General features: G+C 34.6%; 1 protein-coding gene across 6 annotated transcripts in view; it reads left to right on the forward strand.

Annotated features, from left to right (window-relative positions):
- Positions 1-24,885, forward strand: part of Gbs-76a (Glycogen binding subunit 76A) — a 95,578-nt gene that overhangs the window by 42,340 nt on the left and 28,353 nt on the right. The window contains exons 1-2 of one of the 6 annotated variants that reach the window (XM_072022527.1): positions 14,676-15,042; positions 15,119-15,226. The exons of 4 other annotated variants lie outside the window; for them this stretch is intronic. In XM_072022527.1, coding sequence (XP_071878628.1) covers positions 15,152-15,226 — 75 coding nt within the window. In that variant the 5' untranslated portion in view covers positions 14,676-15,042; positions 15,119-15,151. Of the gene's footprint in view, positions 1-14,675; positions 15,043-15,114; positions 15,227-18,466; positions 20,066-24,885 lie in introns of those variants that run through there. One more of the 6 variants, XR_011803207.1, reaches the window with a different exon arrangement.

The following is a 24,885-nucleotide window of genomic DNA, read 5'->3' on the forward strand; positions in this document are numbered from 1 at the left end:
TGATATTGGAGGTCAATAAATGTCTGCAAAGTGTTTATTTTAATGTTCGTTGCGTAAAGTAATGTTGCTTATTCATCAGTTATGCATTATGTTTATGTTATCAACAGCTCGTCGAAACAATCTGAAACAACTTTATCTTGGTTTCGTACAATGACCCACGAAGGTTGCAATACGAAGATTGTTTATTATTCGTTGTTTTTGGATGAAATTTCATTAATTTCAGTTAATATTGCTTTTAACGTGTAAACTATTAAATTATCAACTCGTAGGCTAACGGATGATACGATATTATTCAATGACAAGTGAATCGATATTTTAGGTATTGCACACGATATAATACGATACGACGATTATTTTATTATCACGTACATTTTAATCAATCGGCATATTTATTTTTCATTTATGTAAAATTTTACGCACCAGTATTTGTAATTTGTGTATTTCATGTACGTATAGGTATTTAGAAATGAAAAATTTCTAAAGTTGTAAATTTCAGTTACAATGTTGATTTAAATATATAGATAAATAGTTAACGCAATTTTATTTATCAGAATAAGTCGCAATGAAAAACATTTTTCTCTCTCTATAGTAAATTTATTTAAAAGTTTTATTAATTCCATATCTTTTAAGCTATTCTTTTATTTGATCTAGAGACAAAATATTTGTTTCTCTTATCTTCCTGTTTATTTCAAAACTACCGGTTATCACAGTATTAGTTATCCAATATTATACGTCATGTTCATCTATCAGGCACTAACGTACTTTGTTTTGCACGTTAAATAACGTGAAAATCAGAAAACCGATATAAATTAATTTATCTTCTTTTCATGCAATTTTCATGTATCGATTAGATCCTATCGTAGAGAACTCAGGACACAAAAGGTATACTGGAAGTTACTTAAAAATTACATTCTTCCCTAGTTCTTATGTAGTTCAATTTTTATCTTATCATCGGTTGGGATCTTTTTAAACTTGAAACTTATAATTATCATTAATGGTGCATTCATTACTTGCACGTACGTAGGTACTACATCGCATCGTTACTATTACGCTATTTAACTTTCATAGCACTGATGACGACAACATTAAGCATGTTACGAGATAAAGTGTCTAAGGATAGATAGCGGTGTAATTTATTAGTGTAAAATATTTAACATTAGGATGCTAAGAAGTGCAGGTATTTTATCATCTTTTTTTTCTACATGATAGAAACCGCGCTGATACAGCACTTAGATATCTAAGGGAATATAAATTAAGTCCCGGGAAGCATTCAGGTCACAGTGGGATAAGATCGAAAAATTATAAGTTACGTTTATTAGAAGGGGACCCGGGGTAACTTTCTCACAGCTTTAGTCGCGCGGTGCATGAACTTTAACGTTAAGTTCAAGACACTCTTGTAACAAACTCAAAGCTGCACGCTCATTACGTGCATCTAGCAAGCACAAGCCTTTAAATTTCTAACTTTAGCATCGGCTTAGCTGTTTAAATGGCACGGGAAACAGCACGACCACTTTCGTCCGAACACTGTGGTTTCTGTGGAATTGTAGAACAGATAGCAACTAACACATTCCTGTCATCGAGTATATTTCACCTAACACCAAAGTGCTAGATTAAGAACTTTCCGTAACCGATCATTTTATTCTCTTGCTGCATCTTACGATAGCTTTATTTAAAAAATAAAACGAGATTTTTATATATTTCATTTATTTCTTTTATATATGTATTTCATATAATTGAAAAAAGAAATGAAATTTCGAGGAAGCTGTGAAGCAAAATCGAACCATCGTTATACATTGATTGATGATTTAACAATAAGCGTGATCTCTGTACCTGTTATCGAGTTTCTTACTCAAAATGTTAAATATTTAAACTGCTTTTACGTACGCCAATTTCAAAAAGTTCAAAGCTATCAATGTTTCTCCAGACTTTTACGTTTTCTCTTTGTAACATAAATTACTTAACAAGAAACGAACTGAGAATCTAATTAAAAGTTCACGGTATTTCATAATAAGGTTCTATGATACAGTTAATTTTTATTCATTCTTGTATCCGACTTATTTCATAAATCAGCGATAGATTTGAAAGCTTTTTTGTCATGTGGCGAGCAGAGATGCCTTGGCTTTAAGGAACGTACTCCATCGTGGCAAATCTTCTTGCACGCTCAAAGTCCACTCGCAACATGCACGCGGAGATGTACACGCGCGTCTATTCTGGACAAAGACACGATGTCTCCGTGTTTAGAGACGAAGTGACGCGTATCTTTGCCAATGCCACGAATACACACCCGAATCACGATAAAGGGATAGTTGTCACGAATATGGTTACGACTCTTGATCATAGTGATACACGAACAACGTCAGTATCCGCTATTCAAGACGTGCGACTAAGTTACGCCAAGATTCTCTTCTAATGTATCAAACAATAATCGTAATAGCTAGGATAAGTTTTAATTAATAAATTACACAGCTTTTAGTAAGAGATCGATACGTATACGTTTAGAATCATCTCAGCTACATGTACATCCTTTTAAATATTTATTACTGAACGTAAAACGACATTCGATATATCGTATTTAATTACTTTAACTGTACATTTCGTAAAAACAGCTATAAATGATCATTTGCCACTCGTTCGATCATTTTTCTCACAGCCGTGTTCAGACAATGGTATAGTGTAAACTATATTTAGCTTACAAACATAGTGAAATTAAAAGAACACCCTCGACAGTATCCAAGAATCTAAAAACGTTGGGTAATTTAAATTTTAGAGATTCAATAAAACGTCGTATAAAGCGATAGCTTGTAGCGAGGCGTCGGTAATTGATGGAAAAACAACGAAACACGTGTAGCGACGCTAGAATTAAGGCAAAAAGCCGATGACTGTGGTAGGCCGAACGGGAATGTGGCGATGAAAAGTGCGGTGAAAAGTGTCACAAGCAGAAAGACAAGACGCGGCGCTCGGATAGTAAAGAAGCGATGCACGCGCTCGACGCATCGGTCTAACGGTAACTGCTTCCTTTTACGAGATTAACGATCGCGATCCTGTCGTTTTATTATCGAAAATCCAGCGGTGTAGCGCATCGCATCGAGTCACGGCGGATATGGCGATCTAATCTGCACGAAGACATACGGCAGCCGGATTTATTCGTGGTTCAGCGATCCTGTTGAGCGCGAACCTGCACGTTAAGGTCCCTTATAGTCGTCCGGGCTCGTTGCGCGAAACTCTCCCAAGCTTATCGCTATGGTCCAGCTACGAAACCGGGAAACAAAACGGGCCCCGTTGTGCCCGCCACTTTACTGAAGTTACTAACAAGCCTTCTCTTCTCCTAGTATATACACCACCCCCGTCACCCTCCGCGTACACTCCTTCCTTACGTTTTGCCGGCCGAGCCGGCTGAAAAAAGAGTACCGACACACCACGAACGGAGAGAAAGAGATTTATCAGCGAACCACCGCGAGACTAGCAACCCGATAGACGTGCAGATAGGCCGTCGTTTAAATAAATTACCCTCCAAAGGCTTGGCTGCCCTGAACCTTCTTCTCTCTTCTCTTCTCTTCGCTTCGCGCTCGCCAGAGCTTCGTCTTAGACTCGTTTTAACCACTTGCCACATACCTGTTGCTACACACCCCCTCGTGTTTCTTCTCGTTTGATCTACTTTCAACCATTATTTCACGTTGCTGGATTATCTCGCTGCTCGTTCTTGGTAATTGATATTCTCTTCAAGCCTGTTTTGTGGGCGATGAACGCTGGTTCGTCGGATTAGCAGTTGATTCTTTGTCGCCTATCTCACGCACATATTTAATGGTTAGGTTCGTTGAGGAGATTTTACGTAAAAGCAAGTATTTCTTGGGATGGTTTTTTTTTTAAATTTCATGCGAATAAGAATTTGAGGTGTTCAGGGTTTCCAAGGTTTTTAGGATTTGCTAGAATATTGATGTATAGGACGTGTATTATCGAACCTCTGACGAATGGAAAGAACAGGTTTTCGTATGACATTCAGAAAGATATTTTCATACGAAGAGCTAAGGATCGTAATGGCGTAAACCAACTGTTACTTTTCACGAAACGGTGTTCTGCGTTTGTTATTACGAACAATTCACGTTGTTTCTTCAAATTATGAAAACATATCGCGGCAGAAGATGAAATTATAATTCGACTAATCACGAAATTAAAAGAACCTAAAAAAAGCAAGAATTGACCTATATATTATTATATAATATCTAATTCCAATTCTTCAAAAATATCAAATCTTGACTTTCATCGCTGATTTTCGATCCGACGTATGTTTCGCTGATTTCGAAATTCGGTCTTGTGAAGTAAAAAAATCGAAGTTGCGTATAGTTGTTAATCTCCTTGCGCTCGGATTTCTCGATTTCTCAAAGAATTACATTCGATAGAATATTTCACCATTTTGCGTTACATAAATTTAATTTTAAGGGACTCGGTCTTTCCTCTGGATCTGCAGACAAGTGGCGGAGAATATTTTTCGCTTTATCTACTTATCAGCTTGCTCCCCTGTTTTTTTGTACCAATGTGTCGGCAGTTCCCAGCGTTCAAATTCTTGCATATTTCAACAAGTATTTCATTTTCGTGTTCTTTCGTGGTCGCTGTCGGAAAAAATCGAGATACGGTTTATCTGTTTAGTCCCACTGTTAAATAAACGGTACTGTGACATTTAATCTGCGTTATCATTACGCTCGTGTTATCACTGCGTGTATCTTGATGAGAAAACGTTGAGTATTATTATCAATTTTTCAACCTTAACGTGCATTGAATTGTATGACTAACTAATACGTAGACAAACACTATTAAATTTACATACACGCGAGAGCAATTATCTTTTTTATTGTAAGTCGCATATGTTTATTTGCAGAGTGTTAAAATTTAACGTTTAATGAACTTTGTCTACCATATGATGTTCAGAATTAAAAACATTCGTAATGTACGAGATAAAAAGATTACTATTGACATGATTTTATACGTTTTTTTTATATGATTTTATTTGTCGTACAATTGACGAAGAACAATGCACAATACATATATTATAACGAAAATTATGTTATAATTGAAACATGCTATGTTAGACGTATAAAGAGCAACATTTCGTTGCTTCATTTAACGAAACGAAGTCTTCTTTCGAAGCATGAACTCTAATTACAGTAATCGCGACAATTGAATGTATTGTCAATACCATCTAATGACAAAATCTGCAGTCACTCAGTTGCCAACCCAATACATTCGAACTCACCTAATTCGATTCGAAGCTGAATGCCAATTACTACACCAAAAACTACAGGTAATGGGCAAAGTCTATTGAACTTTTATTATCCGATACAATGATCTCTAACTGTTTTTATTTATAACATTTTCGCGTAAAATTGCAGATAGATTGGTAAGATTTGTAAATGATTACATTTCTTCTATGTTTAAGTTTGAAAGCTGTGCTATTAAATAAGCGAAAGATTTTCCAACAATTAACGTAAACATTTCTCAGAAAGGGATGCATATAAATTTATTACTTCATCAAATTTATTTTATTCCGCGAATTAATAAGCATAATGTCTCGAAGGGTTTATAAAGGAAGTTAGAACGTTTTGCTTACATTTCGTAAGAGTATTAGAATTTTGAAATCGTAAGTCGTGCCTTCTGTATCTGCCACACGATTGTAACAAGCGATACTCGAAATTTGTCTCTCTCTTACTACCTATCACGCGAGATTTAACCGCTGGTGTCATTGTGCCGAGCATACACAATTTTTTTGATCTTTCCTCCGCTTCGTTTAGCGATGAGGCGTTTAAAGAGAGAAACGAGATTGCTTACGCGAGGTTATCGCAGTGGGATTACCAATAAGCGCCTTTTTCATTGGTCACGTTTGACCGATCGCATCTATTTTCCAGTAATTAACGCGTTAATTAAGATTCGTTCTTCGAGGCTTCGCGAGAGTGTCGATATGTGGGGCGTGATAAATGCCAAGTACGTTCGACATGCACCGAATTTCGGACGTTGAAAAGATTCTCGAAGCTCTTGAGTAATATTGGCTTGGCAACTAAGTGATTGCCCATTTTGTCAATACCACCTAATGACAAAATCTATATCTCTCAAACTCTAAATTACATGACTAACGTGAATGTTTATTTACATTCGTATTTTTACGTACACAAGCTGGTCCATCCAGCTTTAGGAATATTTCGCTCGTTTCTGATATTAAAAAATGTTTCAGGTTCACGTTGAATGGTTTTAGGAGGAACGTAATTTGACGTGATTAGCTTTTTCGTAGATGAACGCGTAGAAGACATACGAACATCACCATGTTCTCTTTAAATCGGATCATATATTAATCGATCCAACTGGATGTTTTCTAAACGATAGACAATATCTGCTAGATTAGTATAGTTCTGCGACATAAGTAGGTTAATACTTTTTTCTGGAGAAGGTCCAGTTGGATCGACCAACGTATTAAAAAATATGCGATTTCGTTTAAGAATGTCCTCTACGCATTCGTCTATGAAGATGGTAATTTGTTCTTGAAATATTCTTCGATATTATCAAAAACGAGCGAGATGTTCCAGGTAATAAAGTTAGGTGAACCAGCCATTGGTATAACTAAAGGGATAGAACGTAGAAAAAAATTTGTTCCAATCAAAGAAAGAGATATTTTGCGAAAGATTTGCATTGAAAGTACTATTTGTATAGTTTTAGCAATTTTTTATCGCGATAGATTATTGTTCGTCAATAACTAAATAGTGATAACGCTATAGTAATTTAACGACGCAATGAACCTTACTCAAAATGACTTCGGATTCCTTCGACTCTGACTCTGAATGGCTCTCTCATGATTCTTTCATGACTCTCGACAACTCCATAGCTTTTCCTCGAATCATATTGTACTTTTAAAACTTCGTAACCACAGTACACGTTCTCCTAAACAATCAAACTTTCAAGCAGCACAGTGCATTTTAAAGCTCTACGTGACACCATCCCAAATCTTCACTTGCGTTCTTCAATTCACTCTTCGCTCGCAACCTATTCCAGCACGAAATTCGCTTAGTTTTCAGTCACGATGGAAAGCTTTCTTAAAAAGTTCTTGACGATTATATAACAAATTAGGGTTTGGATTCCCAGCGGTAAGTACAGCACTGAGAATTAATAAAAGATTATACGATTCTCATCTGAATAATACACTGTTCATATTTATTAGAAGATGTTTCGAATCTATCGAGCCTACAAGATTTTGTCGTTTCTGTTTGCGGTCTTTAGCAATGAATAAAGAAAATTACACTAATTTGAATCGAATTTGTACTTGGAAAAATAAGGTTCAATGTCGTTGTAAGAAAGAACGTGAGAGAACTGTCAGTGTGCGTTACATTCGGTCGAAAGTTGTCTCGTCAACAGGAACTTGACGTTGTATTTGTTCGTATGATACACAGACGCGAGCCAATTTTTATCTGTTGCGTAAGGTGCGAAACGATGAGCATTGCAAACACAAAGTATAACACTTCCCGAGTTCTCAGCCTTGTGTTATTTTTAATTAACCAGAATAGGTCAAGGTGCGAGTCTAATAATCGAAACAGAGTTGTCAGAGTTTCGGACTCGTTCGATTGGACAAATACCTCGTGACGACTGGGGAATATTTTCCAGATTTTTCTTATATGAGTCATATCCAGCGTGAACATTTCTATCGCTCGAACGAGACGAATTCTATTTCAGATTCGCTTAGACGATCGGATTACCGTGCTATACGATATTTTAATAGTTACGTCGATAGTACGGCGCATCGATTATCTAACCCATATCCTTGTAAAAATTACCCGTGGCTTGGCAAACGCAATACAATCCCGGCGATCTCGGTCGCGACGGTGCGTTATTGCGTGATAACCTGCACCAAAGAACGTATATGTTTTATTCACATCTGCCACTTCCTCGTTATTTGTCTCCATAGAGATGGGCATTTTTCTTATCAACAGCGAATGTAACGATACGATAATAGTACAGATTGTAACATATTCGCATATGCAAGAATAGGCTGAGATTAATTTTTGAAATGTGCGGTAAGATATAGGTAGTACCATTTATACATTCTATATTCCGATAGATCTCGGTGATGTTCGATATGAGAAAAATGATCGCAAACACATTGGAACGTATTGTCTCGTTGAACTTGAAAGATGGGATCGTGGTGATACCGGATATGTTAAAATCGTGTGAATATTATCTATGTAGTAATAATAATATTGTAATATACATGACGATATAATATGTAGGTGTATAATGTTATAATTGTAATAATAATAATAAATGTTGACGCAACTTTGACATATCCTGTATCGGAAATTATACGAGCAAGTTATTTATATTATGGACTTAATTGAGTTATCGAGTTTTTAATTTCTTTATACACGTATCCTTGTGTATTATATTTTTATCTAGTTTCGATTGTTTGAAGAAATAAGGTGAATTTTAATACCAAATTTTAAGGTCAGTTTTATATGCTATGTTTTGATACCAGTTAATGATTAAAATGACGAAAGTATCGTTATGGGAAACCGGAAAGTGCAGTGCAACTACATAGTCTTACGTGTGCCATCATTTATGTTCCTTGAAATAACATTTCTTTTGTTTCCTTTTCGCATGTTTTCTACTTGCACGACGGATCGAAATCCGGTTTTGCGTAAACTTCAATGTTTTATGTCTTCTGTACTCATAAAATATTCTTATATTTTGTACGAAAGATATTGGTTTCACGTAATACTTGAAGGAAAATTTCAGGTATATTTAAATATAAATAATAAATATTGATTTATTTGTTAAACGTTATAATTTAACGAACAATATACAGTATAAATAATTTATTATAAATATTGTATTTAATCACTATTATATCATGAACGTTTTATTGAAATAATATGAAAAGTCAGCCGAAATTAAACTCAAGTAGAAAAGGATCGTCTGTCGCCAGACACAGCGGTACACGTATGACTCATTCTATGCTCTACAAATCTTCGTACTTGCATTATTTACAAACCTTATGCATCAAATATTATTTATACTAATAAGATCTTTATAATTACGTAATTAACGTTAATTAAAGATATTTATTAATAGCATGTAATTCAAGATTCATAATCCTTTAACATCTGCATCCATATAACGATACAGATAAAATATCTCACGTGTCTATTTTCCAATATTTATGATCGTTATTTCGTGTAAAGTGGAGATTAAAGGTATTTGGCTTTTACGTAGCAGAGCTACGCGATGTTACAATTTTGCGACGACGACGAATTCGGTAGCTTCATATTTTCAATTCAAACAGAATTATTATTATGCGTTTGCACGAATATGAAGTAGGTATATCATTAAAAATATAAAAAAGAAGATCGTCGAAACATCGCTGCGAAATTCTGCATTTAACATGGTTAACGAGCAAACTGATTTTCACTCCGTTTCGAACGAGACGTTTTGACTTCTCATGAAAAGATAAACGAAATGTTTCATTAAAGCGACAGATCGCATGAAATACCACGTGACGAAATATTCCGCCCATGTACGAGATTTTAATATACGTAAATTTGTACGACGATGACACGCATGCCATACACCACATGGAACAAAACTGCTAGTTTAAATATTTCGAATTAATTCTTCCTCTATAATGGATAATTTACAAAATTTTTAGAACAAAAATTGTAAATCTCGACCTATAATTAAAAATTACCTAAAACCATAATAATTATAATAGCTGAAGCAATTACGTCTATCTTAAAAAAGAAAGTATTGCGTCATACGTCTTTCTGCTATCTATCGAGTTCGACAATTTTTTCAACTTCATTGTCCTCCTTACACATTATTCAAACATATAGATACCTTTTAAATACTTGATTTTGGTATTCAATAAATTTTACTATCTTGCGAGTATTCCATGACTTTTATAAACAAAGTACTTCCTCTCCTCCCTAAAAATCCGAAAAAAGAAGCGCCATAAAAAACCGAGGAAAAGAGCAGATTTAAATTTTATCTAAATATTTTTTCTACACGATACGACTCTTTTTATTCGTTGCAATTTTTAATCCGACCTTCGTTGTGTGTTAATCAACGATTATTAAATTAAGTACCACGAATGCAACCCGTATCGCAAATCATTAAGTTCTCAAAACGTGGGCTGTCCGAACGTCGTGCACGCTTCGTTATTCCAGCGTATCCGAACATAATAAATCGCGCACGAGTAATTGCAACGTTCGTAGAGGTGTTTTGTCCGAAAGCATTAATGACTCGTTGCAACCCTGATGCTGGCACGTCTCGCGTTCCTTTCGCTTCCATCAGTCTCCCCGTTCGTAATAAGACGCAGATGCTGGTTGACTCTTATTATTAACCCCTTCCGCGACCGGTTGCTCACCTCCGAGTGGACTTCATCTAGCCAGACTTGCAATTACGCGGCCGCGTATTGGCTTTAAGGCCACGATAATTGACTCGACTCACGATAAGGTTTGACAAAATTCTAAAGAAACGGCACCTATAATATAATCCTGGGTATTTTTTTAATTGGCTTTTCTTCAACGCTCTCTTCAGTCATTTGCTTTCGAACGCTTGAGGCGTTGCTTTCCTCTTGTTGCACTTAATCAATACTTCGCTTGAGATTGCTACCAGTTATCGGTGGTATCCAACGTTATTTGCGAAAAAGATGAAACAAAGAGAATCATGGGGATATACATATACGTAGGACTGAATATGGATGCTGAAGATTTTCGACTTTTACAAAAGTTCTTTTTACGTTGGTTCTATATACTCGCTGATTTTAATTATTCGGTAATAAAGTATTTTTTCTTTGTTTATGGTAGATTTCATTTAAAGCTATCCATTTATTGGATAGTTTTGTCGAATAACGACGCGTTCTCTATTGTCTCGCTAATCCGTTTTACTAATTTTTCGATTTAATATCCAGTTAGAAACATATTTGCCTGAATACAGCGTTCTATTTTTCCGCAGAAGCTTGTTATAGATGAATATCATTCACGTTCGAAGACACTGACAAGCTTCCTTTTAAATTACGATTTAATATGATAATTACACGCGTTATTGCCGAGTTAATTTTAGCAACAATAAAATCTATAAATGCGAGAACGCAGTGTAAGATGAAGCTAGTTCATCGTGCGTTGAGTTTCTCGCATTAAATACCTGTCACTAAGCGAGCGAACTGTTCGGAACAAGTGAGTAATTGAAATCCATGTAGCAAATTGAGTGCGCATATCTTAGCAAATAGTATCGTTTGCTCTTCGACAGACGGATATACCATTTTTCTACGTGGTTAATACGTTACGACGCCTTGCTATGCAAATTCGATCTAGACTTTAATTTAGAGCGTACGAGTAATTTTGTAGCACGATGAACTGGTTTTGATAATAAATTTTCGTTCGCGCGTAAATCGTGGCTGATCCTCGTATTCGCAGTAACTCGTGCACGTATCAAGTATGTATGTAAATTAGTTGTTTCGAATAAACGATAAGCATTACAGCGCGCTTGCTTCTTTGCTGAATTGTAGTGCATACAGATCCATATCGTCCTTTCTTGCGTATGACTTTTACTATCTCGTTATTCGTGTGCGGCTTGTCAGTGTATTTCGATACGTCGAGTAATTTCTTTATGCAAATCGATTCCTGAAGAGAGGACTTTTACAGAGGTCTTATATATATATATATATGTTTTTTCTTTTCAGTGATAAAGTCGATGGATGATTAGGCTTCTCAGAATTCATTGCTTAACCAAACTTATAGAGAGATCTTTTCTGTTCAATTAATTATTGTTAACAGAATTCCTAGACGGTCTCGGTACACCGATAAATCTTATTTTCTAGATATCATACGGTCATTATCGATTAAATGTAACGAATTACCGTAACGAATGTTCATTTCCTCGTAAATGAATATTTACTAACAAAACTACTCAAAGTTGTAACATCGAAGCATAATACGATAGCAATTCAGGACGTTGTATGAAGAAGTTGAAGGAATTTTCTCCATAGCCTTTTCTTTAAATATCAATCATTCGTAATTTTTCCCATCGCTCGAAATCTCTCTATCTTTCTAGTCAACGAAAAACCGACGAAACAGATGCACATATCGGCAAGCTATTCGTCTAAATCGCAAGCAAAACGATTCGAGACTTCTGTGTATTCCTACTCTATCGTTTTTTCTCGGCAGTCGACTCGCTGGATCCAGTGTCACGGGTCGCAGGATCATTTGCCATTAATCTAACGATATCTGCCGCGATTACTCCGTTAAGATTTGTTGGTGGCACGAAAGATTTATTTAATCGTCCGCACGAATAAATTTTCTCATCGCCGTTCTTTCTCCACCAGTCCAGGACGATTACATCTGCAACTCGTAAGTCTCCGGCTAAATAGAGAAGGATATTAATCCTTGTTATAGAGGATCTCGCGTGAGACGACTAGCAACTCGTGTAATCGTCTACGAACGCTCGGAAACCGATACCTGTTTATTATTGAAACGGTAATACGCGTAAGAATGCGTGCCACGGTAGAATTTTCTTCTCCTGCCTCCTTTTCAGTTCCTCTGGCAATTATTAGCGGACGGGTTCGGTGTTCGTTGGCGATATTTCCTCGGCATTTTTTCGTCAGTTTTACAATTTGCAGCGCGAAACAGGTTGCCTCGAATGAGATGCAAATGAAGGGGACGAGCTCGATTGCGTTTTATTAACTCAGCTGCAGGTTCTCATGAATGACAGACGCGGCACAGCGAAATTGTAGGATATGGCATATGTAAATGTTTCAATGATCTGGATATAGGTACATAGTTATAAAGTGGTAGTTAACGGAGGGATGATTATTTAGAATTCTGTGTACTCGTGTTTAGGTGACTTCTGTGACGATTAATTGTAGAAACGAGCAACGTAATTACAGTTTATTCGACTGCTCGGAAAGCTTGTTCGGAGAAGCAAGTTTTTAACTCAAATCCTCGTAGACATAAAGATTCTTGATATCTTTTATATTTTTCTTCATTTTATGATACGATGTATTACTTGACTGGATCTAAGTTTCTAGTATAGCGTGAATCATCGCGTTGGAATAAATTCTAAGTATATATTTAAACTAGATTCGGCGGAATAAAATAACTATCCCTTACGATAAAGAACGTACGATTATCATAGCTTCAGAGAAAATCAGCGCGATTTTTTCGAACATTAAATACCCGAGAATTTGGTTGCATCTTGGATCTCAGTTCGATCGAAAATTTAGTTTCCCTTCCCGTCATCGAAATTTCGAACCATAGAGAATATCGTTGATTGTCTGTAAAACGAATAATTGGCACTGTTACGATCGTAGAAAGATCAAGATCAAGACTACTTAACGGATTTAACACCTCACTCTCGCTCCTCGGATTAAACAGTCCAATTTTATAAAGTACTTCCTCCTAACGTCTCAATAACTCGACCACAAAGGCACGCTAATACTCGAACAATATTCTCCATTTATCGTGGGCATTGTTGTAGCTTGGCACATTCAAATCGTCTGAACTTTCTCTTCCCTTTTACGTCTAGCACTTATCGATCAGGTTCGTACAGATAGACGTCTGCCAAGTCGTAAATTCACCCAACGAGTTACCTGTTAACAAGTTTGAATCATAGTTCTACTTACTCGGTCGCAGATTCCATGGGGTGAACTTTGATATCGCGAATGGTTAACATCAAGCAGATAAGAATGAAAACGTCAGTCGAACAACAGAGGATTAGCGCGAGGCGAACGTTGAACGTTTATTGAAAGGTAAAGGTAGAATTTCTTATACATGTCAGACGATACAGATTTATGTCGATACAATGGAGAAGCATACGCCATCGCTTATAAATATCCGGACACTTTGGTCTATCTGAGATAACAATAAACATTAAGATATTGCATTAAAATATAGGGATAACAAACGTTGTATCAAAGTATAAAAATTAACGACAAGTTAGTAATTAAAAAAAAAAACAGTCACTATCTTTTTATAGAATCAGCAGATTATAATGCTAAAGATTAAATTATTTTATAGTTAAATTGTTTTATAATTTAAAAGTAAAAGAATAAAAATACTTCTAGTTTGACAATTACAAACCGCTCTGTTATCGCATATCGGCTGGCGAAAATCAATTTAACCGGATTGCAATATTACATGTATTACAAATACGACGATCATAAAGAACAGCATCATCGCAACATTCCTTCGACGATTATCGAAAAACTTGACGAGTAGGAGAATCTCTGAAGAATACTTAAATTAAGAATAAATTAAGAATAAAATTAAGAATAAGAATAAAAAATAATTCTTAAAATACCATTCTTAATCGTTCGAATAATATCCTTTCTTTGAATAAATTGGAACAAACGAAACTAGAAGAATTAAGAAACAACAGAGGGAATATATTAACAACTTTGAATAATATAGCCATTTAAACGAATTAGCGAAATCGTCACTTTCTGTAATACACACTATGTTAGTATACGTATCGGTAATTTCATAATTAAAATATATTTTGCATCAAAATGTGACAAGTGTCTGGATACTTTCGAACGACTATGTATCTACATCTAGACGCTCGAGTTTGATGTTTGCACGATATCATCTCATATTAATGGATGTTTGAACGAGTCAACGAAATGAACGACGAGCTTAGGTTAGGCTTGATTAATTCGTCGATCGGTACTCGGTGTTGCAACGATCTTATCCCGTGCGAAGGTTTAAAAATAACCAGTGGCAGAACTTGTCACCGACTTTCTCTGCTGTCTTAGAAACAGCACGCCCGGCATTCATTGGCGTGGCGGCGTGCAACGCCGATGGAACCCGTTGCGCTTCCGCCTCTCGTCCCTGTTTGACATTCGTCGACTTGTACCACTCGGATCCGTAAAAATAATCACCGAAAGACTATTTGTCTTTACATTTGCTGAAATAATCGTGGAATATTTGTTTTCTCGGAAATGGCACGCTTACGCTTACATCGTGTATGGTCTGCGATTTTTTGATCGAACCTTTTGCTTAAGTTTGGAAAAAATCGGTAAGTTGGAGGAATTTATAAAAGCGAGCACTACTTTGGAATAATTTATTTTCCTTTTACGTTTATATTTTAATAGCGAAATAATCGTTAAACGTTCGCTTTCTTGGAAATGGCATGCTCATATTTATACTATGTATGGTCTACGACTTATCTATTGACCCTTTGGCTAAGTTTGAAAAACTTGGTAAGTTGGAGAAAATTTGTGTTTAACTCATGTTAACGTGTACCGTTATATATCGTAAAAATAGTCGTTGGCTGTGATTGTCCGTCTTCGTTTTAATAAAAATAATCGCGAACTGTTTGCTGTCTTGGAAATGGCGCGCTTGGCATTTAGTACTATGGTAATAGAACATGGCGACACAATGTGTCCGTTTTCCTCAACAGAATTATGTACACGTTGAATTTAAACAGTATTGTTCCTATAATTCTGAAAATATTCTAAAATTACTTGTTCTTTTATATCTCTCTGATTTAACGATACATTTGACGTTTATTCGCGTATAATACGAAAGGTTAATAGAGAACTCGCGGCATCCACGAATTCATTGGCACAGAATAGTCACGTTTGTGAAAGAGATTATTGGCTGTTCGCATTCACATTTGTAAAAATAATCGCCGACTGTTTGCTGTCTTAGAAACGGTATTCTTGGTATTCGCTGGTGTGATGCAGCATCCACGTCGCATTTCTGTCCGTTTTATCTGTTCAGAGTTCGTCGATTTACGGTTATATCCGCATTTGCAAAAATCTATCATCGTATCTGCGAAAGTAATCCAAGACTTGTTATCTTCTCTAGTATTCGAAAGGTATTCCATGCTTATTCGTGTCACTGTGTTAGACTGATAGCATTTGCACTTCCGTATTCTCTTATTTCAAGTTTCCTAACAACGTCTAAATCAACATCTAAATTTTGCAGAAACGTTGCTTTCGCATTTATCTTTCTATTTATAGAAATAGTTTGGATTCCTTATCTCCTTTGATATCGGTATACACGTGGGGAGTTGATCGAATGCGTTGTATCTATCGACGAAAGCATTTCAATCTATAAAACTTATTGCCAACTATTTGTTTTTCTATTCATCGAGATAATTACAGCTCTGAGCGATCATCCACCGAGATAATCTATGCATTCGTAACGGATTTCATTGAACCTACGCGTTTCCTTTGCTTGTAATTTATTGTACCACAACAATCGAGCTTTTCGCGAAAATAATCGCAGATTCGTTATCTTCTCCGTTATCTCAAAGATGGTATTCTTGATATTCACGGAAATAATCGTCGTCGATAAAGTTCATCCATTGAATTTTTTGGCTTCGTTGTTTAAGATTCGTCGACTCGTATCAATTTCTTAAATTATCGATAATTATTTAATCTTGTTTATATATGATAATACAGATATTTAAAATGCCATTATACTTGTTACATAGAATAAATATGGAATAATTGGAATTAGAATCGATAGAACTGTAATATTAATTCTGTATATAAATGTAATATCGAATATTACAAAATTAACTTATAATTTCTACGGCAAATAAATTTCGCTACCTTTTACTATGCAATATTTAAAATTTTATACAAAGGTAGAATAATAACTACGTAACAGAGAATTTTTCTCTATAGAAAAAGATCGGAAAATTACAAATTGCTTTAAGTATGTCTAGAAATAGTACATAGGCTATTAAACCTCTCATTTTTATATTCATGCGCACGAAAAGATTTCAAATTTTTAACGGGAACATAAAATAGGAAAATTACCATATCACATTCTGCTTCAGGAAGCAAGATCGATTGCTATGTGTTTTAAACGAGCATTTGTTACCACGTAGACGTAACCTACAAATAAGGCTAGTCTGTACTATTAAAAAAATTCAGGGTTTCTCAATGGTTGCATACAAATACCTTGCACGCCCGCTCTATGTTGAATCAAGTTTGTACCGGCGCGGTAGTGGAGCGCATTTTAGAATGCACGTGCCGGTGTATATACGTATCCGTCTCGCATTCATTGCCAAAGGAGATCCAGAGATATATTATGGCCGATAAAATGTCATCTCGCTTTTATCCTATGAAATTTTATCCGATGAAAGAGTTCTGCAAATTAAACGGCAGCTCAATTACACTTGAATTTCCCTCCTATTTCTTTGCGTTTCCGCTATCCTTAACGCGATATCCTTAACGCGTCGAATACAATTTCACGAAGTTCTTCTGTTATTTCCACCTTTTTAGAAATTAAAGTTCACCGAAAGATGTATTCTTGTTTTTTGTAAATTACTAGAAAAATAACGTTATAATTATTCCTGTAATTTTGTAAATTATTTTTCGAAGAAATATGCGATATCGAGCGTCAAGATTAACTTTATTTTGTACATTTAAGAATAATTGTTCACGGTAGAATAAGATCTGAAATAATTCTCGAGCAGAGACGTCCGTTTAGCACAAACACGTAGTCCGTCAGATTATTTGATAATTTTATATATTAAATTACCGTGTTGTAAAAATTAATCGAACGTAATCGGCTTTTTCGTAATATGTATTTGTTAAGGTTTCTTATCATCGAAAGTATTTAAATGTTGAACCTCCTACGATTCTTCGTTAGATCGTGACGATGAAATAAAAATTTAGATTATTTAATGCGTACAAAAAGATTATTTAATACATAAAAGAACGCCATAAAAAATCATCGAATTTTAGATTTATATAAACCAAAGATATAACAACTTTTACATCTGTGAAAGAAGGAGATCGAAGTTTATATTTAACTTGTGAAGTGGAAGAGAACTTCATCTCCTATAACTTAATAATATTGATGTAATTAAACAGAAGATTCGATTAAATAGCGTTAAGATGGCGAAGCATAAACTTCATTAAAAAAAGAAACGCGAAGGAGGAAGTTGCTATCGTATTTTATAATATCATGAAATATCGAACGTAACTCGATGCTACCACCTAACCAGGTCTTTATTGGTGTTCTGTCGCGTCTTACCTAATTGATTTTTACGATCTCCATCCGTTCCTTGAATATAAAACGATCTTTCGAAACGCAGACAGCGTCACAATTTCCATCTTGGCTAAATATAAATCGCGACTTTATTTATTCTTGGCAACGAATCGACTCTTGCCACCATCGAGCCTTCGCATTATATTTTCAAGATGTATCGATGAATATTCAAATGCGTCGGTAAATTGTTATCTTCTTTCCTTCGATCTTGTTTTCACGGTAAAAAAGGAAAGAAAAGAAGAAAGAAAAAAGAATAAAAACGAGTTTAATAAGAGCAGAATGTGTCAGTTATTTATTGTCGATAAATTCCAAAGTAGGCTTCTTGTACAGGAAAATGAAATATTCATAAGCATCACTTTTTCAACACGTAATAAATTGCCGAAGAAATCGTTTCTTGTTAGTGAATTGACTCATCATATTCCTTGCAGTGTGGCATACGTAGTATAAGTCACGTAATTGAAACGAGCCGTATGTTTAGTTTGATCACAGAGAAAAACACAATGTTTGTTTTCCTGTAATAAATAGCGGTGTACCGACAGTTCGATGAAACTTTATGTACGGAATTATTATACGCATGGAGCTCTATTGATTTAAATATATCCAACGAGAAACTGATTGATTTTTCCCAATGAAAGATACAAATTTTATAATTATCTTAAACTATAATATCGTTAAATACCGCGAAGCGATACAGATATTCGACGATGTCGTTTAAGGGCGTTGAAATTGGTATAATTAGCGGTGGTTTAATCGTTTGCAGTTGTACGTTGCTTCAATGGAGATGCAGTTTTATCTTTTAAGAAAAGTTATATTAGACTATTACAGACTGCTACATGACAACGACTGAATATTTTAAATCGTATGCAGAAAAATAAAGAATAGTATAGGTTCTATGGCCTTTTAATTATTTCAAACTTATATAAAAAAAAAAACCTCTTAATATCAGTGATTAATCTCGTCTCGATGAAAATGCAAAATAAAAAGACACAATTTGTAAAAATTTGTGTATCTCATAATCATTAAACGAGATAGACGTCTCATTAAACATTTAATCTTTGAGCACGTTGCTGTAACGTTCCTGTATAAGAAACGTTGGAAAAACGAACCACGTTGTAGATACATTATAGCAAAGTCATGGGAAGATGAATGTCGCTACATCATTCAACTTTTTTCTTCGTCATTTCCTTCTCACCTCAATCAAATAAGAAATGCAACCCCGTGACTCATCTCATTCCAGGTAAAACATTCGGTAAAAATATTACTCTATCAGATACCTTATCTTGTATTCAATTATCTTAAGTTGCATCTGACGAAAAAGCGAATAAATATATTTATTATATTAGTGTCGGTCATTCCTTTCCTTTTTTTTCCCTAGTAGCATTTCTGTTTTGCAATAATAATATGTTAGATACTACGTTCAATAGCATGTTATATTGGATATTAATCATTTTCTCAATGTAATATAGAAATTAATTATACGTTTATGCGAAAGGAGTACTTTTACGGAAGTTTATGGGTAGAATAGAATATTCGTATAAACTTACGAGTTACAATAGTTTAATTTTTAGAATTAACCGTAGGGATAATTTGAAAAGTATCTGTCAATCTTTCGATAGTTATTTTCAAATAAGACGCGACTTCCTTCACTACTTTTTTTCAATACCTTTTATAATTCTCGAAATTCTTACAAGACAGAAAATTCTTCATTTTCTTTGAGGAGCGACTTCATCCCTGCGATACCAAAGAAAATGCAAGTTTACGTTACAGATGAATTACTTGCACGCAAACTTTCATAAATTTTTTTCTGTTTCTCTGAATTTTCCAGTTCCTCAACTCTCCGTGATGCCTAAATTTTATCATCTGCGCCTTTAACATTTAATATCGCGTTTAACAGCTTCCGGAAACGCAGGAAGTTGGTGGAAAAGTGGAAACTTTGTGATCGTACATTATTTGGAGAAATTTAACGTTGCTGCGGTCCTCCGCGGATTTTCGATATTTCAATTTCTTTCTCGTTTCAGAGAGTCAAAAGACTTCCCAAAAAATGTTCACACAAAATTAAAATACAAAATCATGCACATTAGAAGCAATTCTTCCTCCAACACTAACAAATCTTCTAACAACAAAAGACGCTATTAAACGTCTAAGTGAAAATAGCCCAAAATGACCGACAAAATGCGATAGCGTTAAATATTACGCATTTCGATAACATTTTTCTGTTTGTTTTGATCGTCAAATGATAAAGCAGTAGAACTTTTGTGAAAGTGTATAAAATCCTGAATCATTCAATAATCTTAGAGATATGCCATAAGCTGTAATATCTTTAAAGTGATAGACGTTTTACGTCGTACGTAGAAACGTAGGACTTAAGTCGTGACAACTCTTATCTGATAAAACGCCAAGTAGAAATTATTGCCTTTTCAAGTAGGATATTCATCTACAATTTGCGCTTTTCTTCAATTTCATACGCATCGGTGCCTGAATATTGAATATACATCGAACGAAAGTCTTCTGAGAAGGAGATTTCTCTATGCAATCGCGTTCTAAATTGATTATCAGATAATATGATCGCGAATGAGGATATCTTGACAAGCGATTGAAGATCGAAATTTTTTAAGAACAATAAATAAATATCCATTTGTACTCGTTGATTTATTCTTTTATGGATTTCAACGAAACGTTTAAAACGATTTCGAACGATCGATCAACATTTCCATGTAATAACATTGAATGTTTAAAACGTGCAACTTGAGTCATCGTCTAATGATCGTAGGTCACAAATTTATAATTTTTACAAAAGGTATAAGTTCGAAGCACGAACAAACACGAACTCGTAGATCTTCGATTTTAAAAATATCGCGCGACCGACCGAAACTCGGTTCTTTCGTTTCTCATAACATCGAAATAAAAAATAATTTTCGTGCAAGTAATAATTTCGTCGTGATAGACGCAAAACAATCTCGTGAAACGACTTCTACAAGATCACGAAATACGCGTTTAAAGCGAACAGACGTGAATTAAGATCAGCAGAAGCAGAAAAAGAAAAATGAACGATTCGCTGTACTTGGTTTAGGCAGATAACTGGCGAACGACTAATGGCGAACAATCGGAACATAAGGAGATAAAAGAAAGGTTGTTGACTCGGTCGGATCGGTGATGCATCGTCGATGGAATGTTTCTCGAGGTGAAAAAATAATGGCGTGGTCGTGGTGCGATAACCTAAGTTGCAGTTTATCGGCGTGTCGTGCAATTAGTTTTCGATCAACGGCCGATTAAATAACTGCATGGACAGCACGATTCAACGAACAATACCAATATTTTCACCGTGAATTTTTTCCTTTGCGCGTCTACGATTCACGAGGAAGGGGAAATTGATACTTCGATACGAGGTTGGGTTACTGAACGAATTAAATGGTAAATCGTATAACGTGATACGTGAAAGTTTGCCATTTTTCTTAAGATTTGTTTATGGATAATCTATAGCTGAATGTATCTTACGATTATAATATGAAATTTTCGAAATAAAATTCATAACCACGGTAGAAATCTATAACTATAGCCTACAATTATACTTAAAATATGGCATTTTGGAATTGCGAAAGTGATAACTACAGCTGAAGAATAGAAATGGATGGGTGAAAATTTATTGTAATTTTTCCTGATATCTTTTATGGACAATTTATAATTGGATATATCTTATAATTACTAAATATTTAATAAATCTTGGGAAGAAAATTAACAACCGTGGAATGGAACAGTGAATCATTGAATAATTCATACGAATCTTACCTTTTTTAAGCACGTTCCATTTATCCCATTTTTTTAGTATTTCTCGCTATCACTTTGCAATTTCTTATGTGTTTTATCAGTTCCTTAATCCTTCAAGATTTTTAAGAATGATAAGAGGATTCGTGGACTATTAAGTGTTATATAAACATCGATAAGATCATAAGTATTACATTACTTTATGAACTTTATTTATCATGTTATAAAAGTATGAATTCTTTGGGATTAATAATTATTCGAGTTATTATTGAGATAATAATCTGTCGAAAGTTGATATCTTGTATTGTGAGAGGCGAATATAAGGTTCGACAATTTATATAAAAATTGATCTTAAATAAAAATTCCTAATGAAATCATAGTAAAAGATCTAGATACGTTATCAAAAAATACTACGGAGATATTTAAGTTGGATTAACTAATCAGATTTATTTCTAAATTTTCTAATCTTCAAATTTTTACATCTCTAAGTACAATTGGAAGTCTGGAGATCAGAAAATCATATTTTTACTAATACGCGAAAATTAAAGTTCGTAATAGTTTTTATTTACAATTTGATAATTTTCATCGCACAAAATAAGGATATATCGCAAAAAGGGAAAAAGTCTATCGATTTCCTTTTAATATATTTATATACATTTCCAGCCGTATCAGTTTAATGGAATCTATAAGGCACAATCTATTTGTAGCGAAGTATTCCAACCTTTCATTGAAGATGTAATTGATTTATGTCTCATGAATTCTCTGTTGCTTCATCTATTCCCATTGAACCGTAAAAATAATGTTAGCATGCAACTTTCTAAGATATTTTCTAGACACGCTGTGCATTATATCTTTGCTAGTCGTGACTGTCAACAGTTGCAAAATTTAAACAATACCTTTACTTTAAAATCCTCGTAACAATCCCTTGAGGCGTCCCTCATAAATCTCCTCCACCTCCGCCGTTTTCAAGAATGCCCTATGCAAACTTGCGTTCAATAAAATCTCTACTCTTAAACCATATTTCACGATGTTCTTCCCCCTGCTAATTAATTTTATTTTTATTCTAACAAATTGCCGCGTTCGTGAAAAATTATATCCAAAATTCAACCATTCACTTCAATGTAAATCCGATCGATTTTACACATACGTAATCGAATAATTGCACTTTTGAAAGTTTCACGAAACATAAATCGGTGTGTGTTAAAAATTGCTACGATTTATTTAAAATCGAATCACGTTTCACCGATATTCCACTTTTTCTTATTCAAATACATCGTTTAAATTTAATGTAACTTAAACGTAAGATTTGAATAAAAATTTCTTAAACGTGTGATATATTCCTAATAATATATAGTTGTATAGGAAATCAAGTAATTTAATTCTACAGAGAGATCGTAATTTAAAATATTAGTTTTTAAAATTACCAATTCAGCTAGGAATTTCTTTTATTTGAACCGCGGAATTTCGTTTATAAAAATATCTCGTAAAATCCCCTTTACACGCAATGATCCCGTTTATTTGCTTGCTTTGCCACGTAAAGGAGTATTCTACTGCAAAAACATGTCATCGTGAAAAATGAAAGAGGAAACGTCAAAGAAGTTTGTAGGTTTGCAGGGAAGCGTAGAACGGTGAAGTAAGAGTAGTAAATATTTTCTCGGCCGAGTAGCCCACGCGTAAATATATATCGTCGCCCCACACGTAATTTGTTGCTAATCAATTAGAGCCAGGATCTCGGCGTTGATTGGCCGGCCTTCTTGTAGCAGTGAAGGCGATAAATCTGTCACGATGAATTGCGAGGCTGCCCTAACTCGTGGGTCAAGTAGTCACGATTTAGACTGTGTCGGTGTATAATCGGACAAAAATAATAGGCCGCTTTTACAATAGGGGGACAATAGAATTCGTTCTCTGGACGACGACTGTACTTGCGTTACGTTGAATCGCGTTCCGTCAACGTACGTGTGTCTAAATAAATACGAATTGATTCGATACAGGTAATCCACGATCCATTTCTTCCTACTTTCTGATTGATTTCAAAGCAAGAGATTGGAATTCATATATTTATGCTAATGCTCGTATGGTTTTAGTAGTTTACGTATCGGAATATTTGAAGCGAGGGTAAAAAATATCAACTTGCAGAAGCAAATTATCTGTTGCTTTGTTGTTTGTTAGTATATTATCGATAACAATTATCTGTTGTTATTTTACAAATAATAATATCAGTAAGTAAATAAGTATTTATTTCGTCATTCGTACATTTCAATTTTTTTTGTAATGTAATATATATGGTATGAGTCCAATAATACAACAATAGTCCATGCAATATGCAAAAAAAGCTGTAATATGTTTGGATACTAGAATCATCCTCCTTTGCAAATAATAACATACTTCTTTTTTTATCCCCTTTATTAAATGTTCTTAATTGTCGAGTACAATTAATTACATTTTTTTTAAGAGACTAAAAAGAATCATGCGGATTCCGATATAATTATCAGCAGTCGCTGGAATTTTCTATTGCTGTCGTATATACATATATTTGTAATTTGTTAGTGTGCGAGCACGAGTACACCGAGCAGGAGTGTAATAACAATACATAGGGTAAACAATTTTGTTTTGTGTTAAAGCTAAATTAATTGTTTTCAAAGAGTCTTCTATTTTAAATAACTATCTCAAATAAGATAACCAATTATTTGATTTCCAAATGTCGCATTTAATATATATTTCAGTCGTAAGTAATACAGTTGCGTTTTATAACGTAATAGTATTTGCTCTCAGAATCGTTTTAAATTACCTCCGCATTACGTGTCTGACCTGATGGGCGTATTCACTGTGAGGAAATCTGTATTCCTGATGCAAGCAATGTTGATATGTACAATAGAATCAGAAACTATTCGAGAGACTATTTTAGGAAACGTTTAATCGAATTTAAAATACCAAGTAAAACAAACAATCGTTTCGGTTGATATTCGGAGCAATGAAATAATTATCTGCTTATAAAGGGGAATTATTTGCTTATTCAAATAATCCTAAAAGAATATTGATTAATTGAAGATAATAAATAATTTACAAGAATTTCCTTTTACTATCT

Source organism: Bombus fervidus, chromosome 2 (assembly GCF_041682495.2).
Source record: "Bombus fervidus isolate BK054 chromosome 2, iyBomFerv1, whole genome shotgun sequence".
Classification (NCBI taxonomy): domain Eukaryota; kingdom Metazoa; phylum Arthropoda; class Insecta; order Hymenoptera; family Apidae; genus Bombus; species Bombus fervidus.